The sequence below is a fragment of the Liolophura sinensis genome, chromosome 6 (genome assembly GCF_032854445.1).
Source record: "Liolophura sinensis isolate JHLJ2023 chromosome 6, CUHK_Ljap_v2, whole genome shotgun sequence".
Classification (NCBI taxonomy): Eukaryota; Metazoa; Mollusca; class Polyplacophora; order Chitonida; family Chitonidae; genus Liolophura; species Liolophura sinensis.
The window spans coordinates 36816829-36830274 of NC_088300.1; the positions used below are offsets into that span (position 1 = coordinate 36816829).

Genomic DNA, 13446 nt, shown 5'->3' on the forward strand with positions numbered 1-13446 from the left:
AATTGAAGTTAGCATCCATAGAAAAAACATTAAAAACTGCATGAATCTGAAAATGCCTTTACTCATATTTTTTTTATTATTTTTTATCATGTTTAATTATTTGTTTGATTAAATTGCCACATTGGCAATGTATATCGCTAATGACGTCACGTGACTTTTTCTCCATGTTCTGCGAATGTGACATTAAATACATATACCTAGTCAAGGCCTCAGGAAAATCGCTAACCTATGATACAGCTTGTGTCATCATTTTGTTTATATGTCCTACAGCGTTGATGCATGGTGATTCTCGTAGGACCTCGAAAGTGTTCGATGTAATCGCGATATCGAACTCTACCGAACATGACTGTAAAAGAGCGTGTTACCAGGGACCAGCTATCGATTGCCAGTCTTTCCAGTTCGTGAATGTCTCCAGGATTTGTCTCCTATATAGCTTCAGCCAAACACAACCAGTGTCGTCAGAATATTTGTTTGATGAATACACAGGTAAAAGGCAACTTTAAAATGTAAAATGGGCATATAACCTGAGGCACAAGGCCTTCGAGGCGTTATTGACATGCACTCATAATTATATGTTCCATGGTGGCGAAATGGACGTAAATGATTGATGGCTGTGGGGCTTATGATACACGTCATAGCTGTAACAGTGTTGTGTGAAACTTGCTCAGAAGATGGAGAAAACACATTTCTTAAACTAAACAACGTAAGCTAAGTAGATAATGAAAACTTTCGTTTACATGATTGTTGTTGAGACTTTGTTTACAAAATGAATACGGTAAAATAGACATACAAGTGTTATCGTATTAACCTTATGTATATGTTTGTTTTCGTTTTTTGCTTGGGCAGTTCAACGTCGCTTAATGTAACACGAATATTTTGATCACGACATGGAGGAAGTATCTTCATCGTATTTTACGACCATAGTAAATTGTTATTTACTGTAGGCTTACATCACAGAGCTATCGAATGAGACAGAGTCTACACTTCATGGGTATTTCATTTTTCGAGTAGATTGCTTCACTTGAATATAAAATCTCTTGTTGTTTTACCAACCATACTCTAGATGGGAAACCAGAGACAGCTTTGGCGGTGCGGCAGCGGCGAAACGCCTTCAACGAAGGTCTAGAGGAGAACGTGGATAAGCTTTGGCATGATTTAGAGAAATACCAGGTAAGCCATTTTTGATAATGCGTTTGTCTGTTTTGTCTTGTTCTTATTTTTATTTTAATTTAGCAACGAGACCATGCACATTTAAGTCATGTTCATACATGCAATTGTCTATTGCATCCGTTGAATTCGACTAGTCGAATGAAAATGGGGCGTGCGCTGTTTCATGGCATGAAAGCATTCGACAGATTGCCTTGCATGAACGCGACTTATATTTGGCCATCGCGACAGCTCACTTCGCATGAACGCGGCTTATATTTGTTTATTGCGACAGATCACTTCGCATTAACCTGGCTTTAAACCAAATTTTACAGCTACACGGTTTTCTTGACGGTTTCACATTGTGAACGTATACACTACGTCGTCGCCAATAGTGTGTTTTTTTTTTCGGTTTTGTTTTTTTGGTTGATATGTGATGCATACTTTTTATCTTTTTTCCCAAGAATGACAAGCACACGCTTCAACAATTTGAAAAGTTAGTCGTAGAGGAGTTGAAAATAAAATCTGAAGAGATCGATGGATTGAAGGTCGATCGACTGAAACAAAGTGAGGAGATTTCCCAGCTGAAACAGGCCATCGCCAAGTTGTTGTCCCAGAATGCAAAGGTTCAAGAAAAGCTTGAAGACATCAAGATCAAGCAGACGAACCAGCAACACCAAATTTCCGGCCTGGAATTCTCAGATGAGAAGCTAACGGCTGGCATGGGCAAGCTGATTGTAGAGACGGGAGAGCTGGATGGAAAGGTTGACAGTCTGAATAAAGAGAGCGCGGAGACCAAAGAGAAGCTGACAAACGTAGAAAAAGTCACAGAGGAACTTCACGATAATGTGGCCACCTTACTTGAAGAACGGAAACTTGTACATGACGTAAGTGTTCAACATTGCATGTCGAGAAAAGGTTTTATCCCGTGAGGGTGATCTGTCAGAAACATTAGTAGTTCCAGTTTTGTATACGGTACCGATGTCTTAAAACATTGTGATCACCATCGTGTAAGTGATAAATACTCTTTAGCCTCTATGATGAAAACAATCATCAATGAAATAAACAAATGATTTTTAAAAAATCTCCAGATTCAGTGTTTGAAACTCGATGGGACATTTTAAGGTAGAATGTGACCCAAAATCTAATTTTATATATTTGTTTATTTGATTGGTGTTTTACGTTGAACTCAAGAATATTTCACTTATGCAACGACAGTGAGCATTACGGTAGAAGGAAACCGGATAGAGTCCTTGCCCGAGTCTAGTCTAATAGCCATATATATAAATAAATTATTTATATAGATTAACGTCATATATGTTAACTTGTGTGTTCCCTTATATAGCCTACACCTAGCCAGACTGAGCAGTATGGATAAAATGGTGTATTGCTTCAGTGATCTCATGTAGATTGATGTGAACAGAAAAACAGGGATTATTCGGTATGCTTGATACGTTCTACGTGGTGCACAAGTAGAGTAATCCCCCCTCCCCCCCCCCCCCCCCGAAAAAACAAAAAAGAAAAAAGAAGAAGGCTAAATTTTGGCTGAGTATTTCCGCCCCTTTATTTTGTCACCATCAGGATTTCATCTGTGGGCGATCCACTTCTTGTGTATAACATAGATTGTTTGTGCACTGAAGTTATCCAAAAGTTAACCGTAGGCATTGTAACTGCAAGTGTATTTCTAAGCGGATGCTTTTTTGCTTTTAGGTTGTTGAAAGGATAGCGTTACTGGCCGAGAAGACAAGCGTAATGTCCGACAGGCTGCACGCCCTCCAGGAACACCAAACGGTGTCCGAGAAGGAAATTACTGGTCTGAAATCCACTATGGAGAGACTGGTGGCTTCCATGAGAGCCGTGGACAAATCTCAAATACAGGTGTCCAATCACATGGACGCCTTGGATTACAATGTGTCCGATCACGATATGCTCATAAACGAATTGCTTAAGACCCAGGTAGGATTGTCTTCCTTGTGTTTATATGCATAACATTCACATTAAAGAAAAACCGTTCTTCAATATACATATAAACTTTCAAGCAGTTGATTCCTTCAACAGATGCGAAAACGCTACATATATATCATTTTTATTCGCATCGTAAATTATTGTAATTGTAATAATGACCAAATTCAGATTCATTTTCAATAAATATTTAAGGCAGAATTCCAGTTGATAAGTGACAGTATCTTTTGGGTAATACTTGTAAAAAGAAGCTCAACCCACAATCCTATCACTCATCACTGATTCGCAGACGCGTGACAGTCGCATCCTGCGTGAGAAAATGGAGGATCTGATGGCAAAGAGTGCCACCCAGACGAAAGCGTTTGAGGAATTGAAAGTCCAGACAGCTCAGGCCAGCAACAGATTTAGCGCTCTGACGGAGAGCATCGCCAAAGTCTCCCAGAGGAATGACCAACTTAGGGAAAAGATTGACGCACTCAAAGATTCCTCAGCGGAGTTCAAGGCATCCTGGGTAAGAAGAAAACTATATCTGCCTGGATATATTCTGCATAAATAAAAAATATACGCGGTTCTTTGGCACATATAGGATACTTCATTTCACTTTTTAACAGTTTCAACTCTAGGAAGCTTTGCAGGTTACAGCGTTGAAAGGAAACATAAGAAATAATATAATCTTAGTTATTTTGGAAGAGGGGTGAAAACAGACCAAACGGGCCAAAGTCATTTTTTCTCACGTAAACACTGAAAACACTGTAAATGTGGAATTAATCTTGAATTCTTCCGAGTTCATAGAATGCACTGCGCAAGAGCAATCGGAAACACGATGTCGCGTCAACTCGAGTCTGATTGGTTAAAATTAATGCTTTCGATTGTCTAAAAGTGCTTTTCTAACACTTTGAATGGCGATATCTCGGTCATGCAATATCCATTAATAAAAAGGTATGCTTTTTAGACTTTGATTATCTATGCATATTTACATTTAATCTAGTGTTGTTCTTTTAAATTCTTGCACCGCTGTTGAAAACTCATGTTATCGACTAACTGTCTTTGATCGAATGAACTAAGGTTTCACCACAAGGAAACTGAAAACACTCATCACGGCCTCGCCGGCTACTATTCTGCGACGTTCAATGATACATGGCGTGTTTCAGGACTCTAGTGACATAGACGAGCTCAAGTCCACACAGCAAATTCTGATGAACCAACTCCACAAGCTGGGCAATGCTGAGGTGGTTCTAGCCTCTGAACTGAAGCGGTTCCCTAACTTGGTCAACCAGCTTACAGACGACATCCGGCGAACCAAGAACGATCAATCAGAGAGGGAGGCTGCGTTCCAGAGGCTCAAGTCCGAGACGGATGCTTTGAAACTGCAAATTAGAAATTTACAGCCCCAGCCGGTAGGTTAAACTATTTCCGGTATCGTTGACTTTTGAGTAGGGTTCAATCTATGTTTCGAAACTGACTTTCATCCACCAGCCGAAAACAACGTTTAACACAAAGCACTTTGTTTTGTTGTAAGACACTTCTGACCGATTCACCCGCGCTATACTGGATTTCACAGTCAAGACCTGAAAGACTTTATCGTTGTAACAAATGATCATTTCTGTTTTCTTGTAAGATACCTCACTACATGCGATGTTTCACCCGGGGTTTGCCGGGTTTCATACTCAAGACCTGAAGCACTTTATCTCTTTAATAAATGATCCTTTCTGTTTTTTATATATCTAATAATATGGTCCAATCCAGAGATTAACAGTCGTACTTTCCCTTCCTCAGAAACCTGGAGGTCATAGGGGTTATCAGCACGACCAATCATTGGAAGATGAGTTGGAGCTTCTTAACTTGGTATGGTCATTAGCTTTTGGTAATATATCTCGATATGGGACCTCCGTGACCGAGGTAGTTAGCGTGACAGTACGACGCAATGACCCAGAAGCCTCTCACTATTGCGGTCACTATGAGTTTAAGCCTATCTCATGCTGGCTTTCTCTCCGGTTGTGCGTGATAAGATCTCTCAGCACCTTGCGGATGGTTGAGGGTTTCCCCCCGGTTTACTCCAATCCTGCTGGCCGCCATCGTATAAGTGAAATATTCTTGAGTAAAGCGTAAAACACCAATCAAATAAGTAAATAAATAAATAAATTAATTTCATTATCTTTAAAAGTGTCATGAGATTTTGATTTAATTATTTATTCATTTAACTGGCATGGGGTTTTGATATTATTTCCTAATATAAATTCCCTACATATTAAAGAATTACACTAAATATATGTGGAATGGCATTTCATTTTACAGCGACGAGGCCGTCGTGACGTGTCTGAGACAGCGGCAAGCAATGGTCTCTTGGACAGAAAGGTTGTCACAACAAACTCTGCAGCCTCTGGCGATTCCGCAACTTTATCTTCAACTCATAACATTCACAAACGTGCACGACATCGAAGGAAAAACACTGCGATAAAAGACTGGCGATTATGGCATACACAACACCGTAAACGAACGCGTGCCGTGTCTGGGCTTCGGAGAGGTCCAACCCCAGATATCACAGATAACTCCAAACAGGATACGACACCTCGATAGACCAAAGGTCTGTTTGATAATACGTATAGGTAGAATCAGGATTACTCAAGGAGATATTTGTACACAAATCGTAAAATATGTCGAAAATATATAAGCTGATGATGTTGGAATCACAGCTGAAGTTAATGTACTTAGAATGCTTCCATTACAATTGCCCATCAAGTGTACTGTGTTCATAGTTGCCCAAGCCTTACATATATACTGATGTTAAAGAAAGAAACGGACGTGATGACGCAAAGCAAGCTGGGATAATGAGTGTATCCATCTTTAAAATACGAGTAACAAGGTACGAGTGAACAGATAGGTGCATTTACTTGGACGGGTAAATCAGGAGTGTACGTGACGATTTCATCGTTTACGTGTTGATAGATAAATGTCATCGGTATAATGGCTTATCACACAAAGGTCATACAGGTCACAGATTCGTAATGGCCAATTTAGGCCAGGAAGACATGACAGGGATAGGGCCTACTTAACCATAAACCCTGAAGTAATTCGTAGAAGTGTATAGCCACGTTTTAGATATGAATGATGACTTTATAATGCTTGATAAATAGTGTTCACGCGATCAGTAAAGAATCAAGAGTTTATTATTTTACATGGTAATATATTTACGGTAAACCAGGATGTAATAATTAAATATGAACGCGATTATTAATCATGATACTGCTGACAAACGCGATGTTTAAGTGGTCTGAAGTATTCAGATTAGTGTGAACTCGATCATATCAGGCCCATATACATGTTTATAATGTTATTTACTTTACAAACATATTATATTTGTACTTTTTTACTACTAGTCTTATTTATGACTTTATGTATGAATAAAGTTTTCCGTTTAAAAAAAAAATCACAGATTTGGAATTTTTCGTGAAACTATAGGGGCCTAGTCAAGACGGCGGTTGCTCAAAAGTATATTTAAATAAAGTCTACTGTGAATATCATTGCCAATGGCATCTCAATTCTACAAATACGAACTGACCTCAAAACTGTGGAAGACGAACGCAGCCAACTGTGTCCTAGTGCCGCATCTTTCAATTCCCACGGGTCGAGAATTACGAGATTACCTTGTTACTAATCTCGCGTCGTGTGTGAAAATACGCGCGAGAATGACTAAAAAATCTGGCGATATGACTAACCTGGCTAATCTGTCGATATGACTAATCGGGCGATATGACTAATCTGGCGTTTTCGAACTCACAACTTGCGCGTTCCGTTATAAAAACTCGCTGACCGCAAACAGGTACATGTAGGAGAGTCATGATCAGCAAAAAGAAAACCCAACGATATTCACAAAATTTCTTTATCTTTTTTTTTACAAACTGAGCAACATTAGCAATAATATTGCGGGGATTAAGGAATCTCGCATTCTCGAGTTTTCGAAAAAATCGTGCGCTTTTGGTTGATCCTGCCTCTCGTACTCTCGACTCTCATGTATTAAAAGACTCGGCTCCAGAACACTATTGGCCGCAACCGTCTTCCATGCAAAACTGATAGCCCACTTAAGCGATCGGCATGGCAGTAGTTAGGTTTAGCATCAGAGGTGTCCTCATCCGGCTTCCATAGTCAAAGTCTTCTAAAAAAGTAAATTCCCACTTAAAACATGACACCCGTCCCTTACTAGACGTATATTGTATTTACTGGCGGTTGACTGCACAAACACGCTAGCTATTGAAGTACATGTTCTGCGTTAATTGTATACGAGGGAAGGTAACTCTAGCATACTTAGTGAACAAAGGGCAAATAATTCAAGTCTGCACAATGAGTGGATTACCAGCAATTACATATTCGACTGTTCAATAGCTATGATACTAGATGTACAAATCCTGAGTTCAAACGTTTATTGCGAAATTTTTATTGTAATGTAATTATAAATATAAGCGTCAAGTCCGACATTCCTATACCATTCGTAGCCCGTAAAGGGCGTTCCAAGTCGATAATCGCCTGTGCTCATGCTTGTCACCATCTTTCCGAATGATACACGATTCACACTTACCAGCATGATGTATTTTGTTTGTCTCTTCTCCAGAATAAAAGAAGACATGACTCAACTCTCCTCGTCAATTATTCACAAGCCTTACATATAGTATATATAAAATATAGATAAAATTGATAGATGATGATCAATGAATATGCATCATAGACAATTCCACACTTAATCAACAGAGGTATATTTTGACACAATCAAAAATTCTATACAGTGACAATTAAAATGTTTGTCTCTAGGACGTTTAAAATTTAAACGGGTACACTGGTAAATATGTTCCCGCGGACCAGGGCATTAGGCAGTATGATATAGTTCCAGTGTGAATAATCGGAACTGACGGTTTATATCGGGGCTATGTTTTACTAAGAGATCGCAAATCTTTGTTAATGCGGTCAGCTGTACTTTAAACTCTTAAAATTCAAGGAGTTTGATGACATATCTCATTTCTGTGAACAACTGATCGTATTCTGTCGTTATATTAAATGACAAAGAAGCTGTAATACTCGTCATTTTTCTGGGCGAAAGCTTAGAAAAACCAGGATGGAAATAATAGAAGTACACAAGAGAAATAAAAACTCAAAGTTGTTCAGTTCGCCTCGTTACAACTCACACAAACGCTGCTTGTCTATATTTTGGTTTTATTGAATAATAAATAAATAAGTAAATAAATAAATAAATAAATAAAACTGATTTAATAAAATCGAAATACAGATAAACAGGTTGTGATACTTGTCTACTACGCCGACCAAACTGTTCAGTGGGAATAAGACTCATCATCAGATAACATGACTTGTCATTCTTCTTTCTTGAAAAATAGTTATTTATTTATTCATTTATTTATGAGTTCGGTAACGCACTAAAAAATTTGTAACTGATAAGACGAGGTCAGGTTTTGTTGGTGGGGGAAACATAATTGCCTAATTGGAGCAAACCATGCATTCTCTTTAAACGTAAATGTTAAAATGTCAACATTTTCTAAATGTTACAATGACATTTCACATATGCCATATAGGAACGCTTACATTTTAAAATCTTTCCCTTCCTGATCTTAGAATCTTAGATGAAAAGAGTTTTAGCCTTTATAATATGGAACACAACACCTATAAAAGTGTTTGAAATTTGAAATTAGAGAGTGTTTTAGACAATAACATTGTATAAACTTTTAAAATTCTAAAATCAAACATAATAAGTTTTCCCTCCACCAAAATTAGCAATTAATATTAGATTTAACTTATTAAAGTTATGTTTCAGTTTTAAGAGAGAAAATAATACCAAATATAGGACATTCGTACCTATTTAAAATGTGTGAATGGCACTGGTAAATTAGGCCAGTATGAATAATCTAACCTGACTGTTAACTTGTATATAAAGACTGTATGGTTTACAAACATATTGCAATAACCACATATTTTATAACGGTTGAGCTCTGCCTTGAATAATCAGCTAAAATTATTGAGAATGGTGTGTACAGGTGTATTTGTTGTTCTTTGCATCAGTGGAAACGGTTGGGCTTTGTCATTACATTATGCAAGACTGACACTTCCGGAGAGCAGAGAGAAATTACGTCTGATAGCAATACAAGGGCAACAACTCTACCTTTAAAAACCCCGCGATTTTTCCCGAACTCCCTAAACACGACAAATACAGCAAGTTTCTATACTTCGGTTTTATTAAACAGTCAAGGGTATTTATTAAAACTGAAATGTAGCAACAAATATATATAATATTCGTTCAGTGAACCTGCAGTGCAATGATATGGCTGCCATGACCAGCAACAGCTAATGGTTCAACAAGGCACTTCTAATAGGTGCGGTTAACTTTCGTTCATTTTAAGACGCTCTTTACCTATAATATATTAACCGGGCATTTTCAGTGCGATTTAGACGTAAATCAATGGGCTTATACGGGATCTACTTGATTTAAATCGCTGTTTTATGCGTATTGAAGTGTGCATAAAATTGCACAGTGTGTTCTGCATGTACAAGCGAAGTGTTAGTCGTTGCCTGTACAATGAATATAGGAAACAAGTGTAATACGGATTCAAGCCACATGAAACTAAACTGTGAGGAAAAAAATGATTAAAACAACTACAATGAGGAAACCAGCCATAGACGTGAATGCAAACACGGGGTTTTCTGTTTGATCCCTGCATGCTTTCGTCTGCTACGTTATGTGTATGACAATCCCCACACACGCAAAATGTCACAATATTACCGTAACGAAGAAATGGGCAAAGCCTCTGACAGATTAATAATGCTTTCTCTATGTTTTAAAGCACCCGAGAGTTTAACATTCTCAATTACGAAGTCTGATGCTTCAAAAGTGCTCTATTAAAGTATTAAAATATCATGCTTAAGGGCAAGTCACTTTCATGAATTAATTTAGAAAATTCCGTCATGTCATGATCAAAGGGAAATTACTCTCATCGACTTCCACCAATGCCATGTGGTGAAATAGCCTTTGACCGATTTCACTTTAGCAACATTTTACCTTTAGTATATACCATACTTACCAAAGACACGTGCTCAAACGGCCACACTATCATCGTCGACGGCTTGGTGTCACCAAGGCCCTACAGACAGTGAGGTTGGGGATGATCTACAAATTTCCTGCCCAAGGCCGGGTTTGAACCCACGCATGGTGTGTGCTAGCGATTGAAGGGCAGGCAGGCCACATTGACTGTATTCCGGTCATATCATACCCAGTCAATTATAATGACGCATGTTGCCGTGCCCAGGTGTATATGATGACAAACGCACCAGATTTATAACTAAAAGAAATAAAAGCTTTATTTCCCTTTTTGGAAATACTTCATAAATATTCAGCTACCAGCAAAGGTTTATACAGGTACTTTGAATAGTCTCTGTTAACTTCTGGTTATTTTATGTCACCCTTTATCTATTATATATGAACTAGGAATTTATGCAAAGTTTACGAATACGTCAATACGTCAATACGAAATCTGTTGATTTCAGCTCTTAATTGACAGATTGACGTGTGCTTCGCCAGGGTCAGTGTGATCTGACAGCAGAGTTACTTTGCAAACCTTGAACATCGAAGTCTTGATCGTTGCCTTTCCCGGGCAAATTAGGTGCGAGAAACACTAGCGGATTTCGGACGAAGGCTTGATAACATGTCACTTCAAACAGGCGAAACAGGGATTCAGTCCACATAGGATTAAACCCTTAATAAAAAATAATCTAAACAAGCACAATGGGGAAACCCATTGAACACGGTTGTCTGTTTTAGAACTGCAGAAGACATACTTTAGTCGGGTGCGTTATAAATGCATGAACTGAACATGCATGCAATTTGCAGATTTCATCGCCTTCACTTTGTGGCGCCTTAGTGACAATAAGCGATCGATTAACTCGTTATTGACTACATCATCTTCCACCAACATTGTGCGCAGAACTTTACTATAGTTTACCCCGGATTTTTGTATTTTATCCACCCATAAAACTGCATGCCCTACTTGGTTTGTTCGCGTGCACGTGAAGGTTTTAACGTGTTTCCAGTTTTTCAAAAGTAAACTACTTAACGGTTAGCGCTAGGAACCCAAGTGCGTTTTGCATGCAGCAGATATAAAATTGTATATGTATCCTGAACATTGTCGAGAGGATATTTGCACATTCGTCATTTTAAAAATATTTTCCTCTGATACCACACATCTTATTCTTATACCGTATTTTGTCTATTTATTTTAATGATCTGTTCAAACAAAGCAGTTTATATGACTATATTAGGCCTAATGACCAGATGCTAATGCACCTAAAATTTTGCACCAGATGCTCGGTGGAATTTTGAATTTGCTGTCTCCCATCATATTTATTTACATATTTGACTCCTGTCAAATATGTCATTCTCACTCATTTTTCACTTCAAAGATGGAGTCAGGTCGGTAAGTTACTGAGGAGCTCTCCCACGTGTAACATACAGATATGCACGTATCATATTGGCGAAAAACCGGCTGTCTTCATCGAACGTTAGTCTATGCAAACATGTGTCACTCTTTATCTGTCATTTATGAACAGGGAGGTGTAAGTACGATTTAGACGTAAAAAATGGCAGATAAAAATCAGACGGCTATTTGGCATATATATTTGTCCGACCTGCTACAAGAAGACAAGAACTGATACTGTCTTGAGTGTCTTTATTTACTGAAGAGCAAAAAAAAAAACGATTTGCGATCCGATCAATCAGTTCTGTCAATCTTCATATCTTGAAGGGAAGTTCTAGTGATGTTAGTGGTAGCCTTACATAGGTGTCTTCAATCCCTTCAATCACCAGCACATGATTGTGGGTTCAAAACCTGCCTTCGACAGGGGGTTTGTAGATTATCCACAGTCACACTATTTGCAGGGCCTTGGTGACAATCAGATCTTGCCTTTAGTTAGTATGGTATATAGTAATGGTAAAATGTGACTAAAGTGAAATCGGTCAAAGTACGTCCAATATGTTCCGAAGCATGACATCATACCATCTCGTCATTACTCTATTGTATTTGCCGACGGTTCACTGGACCAAGGCGCTAGCACCTAAAGAAGCAATAGGGATCTTGTCATTTAAATTACGTCTGTACATGTTGTCTTATGTTAAGTATCTGACTACAGGGCGTAGGTAGAAGTCCAAGAGAGTGACTTCTCTTTGACCATGACATGACTGCATTTCGTAAATTAAATGATGAAAGTGACTTGCCCTTCAGCACGATATATTAATACTTTTGAATGATCAGACTTTGAAACTGAGACTGTTAAACTCTCAGTCGTGTCAATGGAGCAGGAGCTGAAAGCAAGCAGATTTTGTATTAGCCTTCTGTTTTCATTCTCCGTATTTTTGTCTAAATCGTGCGTGAAAGTCCCCGTACATATATAATAGATAATAGATAGAAACCAGAAGTTAACAGCGACTATTCAAAGCACCTGTACAAAGCTTTGCTCGTCGCTGAATACTCATAAAGTATTTCCAAAAAGGGAAATAAAGCTTTTATTTCTTCTAGTTATAAATCTGGCGCGTTTGTCATCATATACACCTGGGCACGGCAACATGCGTCATTATAATTGACTGGTTATGTTATTACCGGGATACAGTCAATGTGGCCTGCCTGACTAATCTTCAATCGCCAACACACACCAGGTGTGGGTTCAAACCCGGCCTTGGGCAGAGAATTTGTAGATTATCCCCAGTCTTACTGTGTGTAGGGCCTTGGTGACAGCACGCCGTCGACGCACGTGTCTTTGGTGAGTATGGTATATAGTAATGGTAAAATGTTGCTAAAGTGAAATCGCATTGGTGGAAGTCGAAGAGAGTAATTTCCCTTTGATCATGACATGACGGAATTTTCTAAATTAATTCATGAAAGTGACTTGCCTTAAGCACAACATTTTAATAGAGCGCTTTTGAAGCATCAGACGTCGTAATTGAGAATGTTAAACTCTCAGGTGCTTTACAACATAGAGAAAGCATTGTTAATCCGTCAGAGGCTTTGCCCATTTCTTCGTTACGGTAGTATTGTGCTAGTTTACGTGTGTGGAGATTATAATGCACATAATGTAAAAGACGAACCATGCACTCGTCAGTGGTAAAACAAAAGATGCCAGCACTGAGCATGTCTACGTGCTAAGACGATAACTACTATTAATTTTGCTCGTTATTTTTTCATTGCACGGTTTTCTCCCTTGATTAGTGTCAAGAAAAAATAACTCTATGCCGCATTCAGCAAGTAACTTTTCGCACATTTAAAAAATCACTATCTTCATCAAGATGTTTATTAT

General features: G+C 38.5%; 1 protein-coding gene across 1 annotated transcript; it reads left to right on the forward strand.

The window, feature by feature from the left end:
- Nucleotides 1-2973: 2973 nt before the first annotated feature.
- LOC135467151 (keratin, type II cytoskeletal 73-like) lies at nt 2974-5685 on the forward strand. Its single transcript, XM_064744915.1, has 5 exons — nt 2974-3102; nt 3398-3619; nt 4260-4505; nt 4885-4953; nt 5404-5685. The coding sequence occupies exons 1-5, from the start codon at nt 2974-2976 to the stop codon at nt 5683-5685; spliced, it is 948 nt and encodes a 315-aa protein (XP_064600985.1).
- The last annotated feature ends 7761 nt before the right edge of the window (nt 5686-13446 follow it).

Coding starts and splice junctions, on each gene's coding strand:
- LOC135467151 (XM_064744915.1), top strand. CDS start 2,974: ATGGAGAGACTGGTGGCTTCCATGAGAGCCGTGGACAAATCTCAAATA. Junction 4,506..4,884: donor GAAATTTACAGCCCCAGCCG/GTAGGTTAAACT, acceptor TCCCTTCCTCAG/AAACCTGGAGGTCATAGGGG. Junction 4,954..5,403: donor AGTTGGAGCTTCTTAACTTG/GTATGGTCATTA, acceptor TTCATTTTACAG/CGACGAGGCCGTCGTGACGT.